At 39.7% G+C, this 1,110-nt stretch overlaps 1 protein-coding gene across 1 annotated transcript in view; it reads right to left on the bottom strand.

Annotated features, from left to right (window-relative positions):
• Nucleotides 1-766, bottom strand: part of pwp1 (PWP1 homolog, endonuclein) — a 13,357-nt gene extending 12,591 nt beyond the window's left edge. Inside the window, exons 1-3 of the mRNA XM_015382747.1 lie at nt 573-766; nt 326-384; nt 79-251 (exon numbers count right to left, since the gene is read on the bottom strand). Coding sequence (XP_015238233.1) covers nt 79-251; nt 326-384; nt 573-638 — 298 coding nt within the window. The 5' untranslated portion in view covers nt 639-766. The remainder of the gene's footprint in view (nt 1-78; nt 252-325; nt 385-572) is intronic.
• Nucleotides 767-1,110: the final 344 nt, after the last annotated feature.

The raw sequence follows: 1,110 nt of genomic DNA, 5'->3' as shown, positions 1-1,110 counted from the left end.
CACTATAGAGCATTACCTGTATCCTCTTCATCACTATAGAGCATTACCTGTATCCTCTTCATCACTATAGAGCATTACCTGTATCCTCTTCATCATATTTATCCAGGCCATATTCAGCCAGCTCATCATCTTCCTCCTCTTCATCATTCTCATCCTTTGGACCAAACTCATCATCCTCATCTGGTGCTTCCTTAGATGGATCTTCATCATTTGGTATGCCCTCATCCTCCTCCTCATCATCCTCTACTTCCCTGGTTTAAATAAGGAGGAATTCAGCGTTTGGAGGGAAATAAACAACATCAATGTTTTATTTACTAATGATTACCCGAGATCTTCTCTGGCTTCTGTTATGATTCGTTGAAGCTCCTCTTGACTCAGTTCAACCTGGTGGAAAACAAAAGGGAAATCACTTTAATACACCTGATATGTTAAATATATCTAATTTCAAGTAACCCTGATGTGTTACATTCGTTAATGTTGCTGAAGGATAAAAACGTGGTTTACTTAGACATCCTGGAGTTTTAAAATATCAGAAAAGGCACCATAAAAGGCACCAACTGTCCGTCACTCACCTTGTCAGGGGTTTCCTTGGCAACGCCACGTTTCACCCAGCCAACACATGTGATCTGTGAGCTCATTATGTCCACAATAACGATCGAAGAAGGAGAATAAAATGAACAAATGCGATGTTTTCGTTCTCCAACTGCTTCAACAGGCGTGCACACTTTGGTACATGTGAGACGGAGATAGGACCGGAGCGGTTCAAAGAGATGCCTGATCAAAATTCCACTAAAAAGTACAGCGAAGGCGCAGAAAATGAAAGAAAAAAAAAAAACAATGAAAGTGTGACATGAATAAGATTGAAATATTAAACATGGACAATTACAGCTAATAAGTTTAGTGAATTTATACATAAACACATACTGGAAGGTTACTGACGTCTATGTTCTTGTGTCACTTGGGAGATGTTCTGAACTGGAGGACAAGAGTCAGCACAACACCACTGTGGAACTAGAATACTGACCTCATCCGCATTGTGAACAGAAATAGTACCGTACCTTAGGAACATGGGCCTCTACGTAATCTACACTCAGAATAAAACATTTTTAA

Source organism: Cyprinodon variegatus, unplaced genomic scaffold (genome assembly GCF_000732505.1).
Source record: "Cyprinodon variegatus isolate N-32 unplaced genomic scaffold, C_variegatus-1.0 Scaffold265, whole genome shotgun sequence".
In the NCBI taxonomy this organism is placed as follows: Eukaryota; Metazoa; Chordata; class Actinopteri; order Cyprinodontiformes; family Cyprinodontidae; genus Cyprinodon; species Cyprinodon variegatus.
Note: the sequence above shows the minus strand (reverse complement) of the source record. Positions and strands in the feature narration are given on the sequence as shown.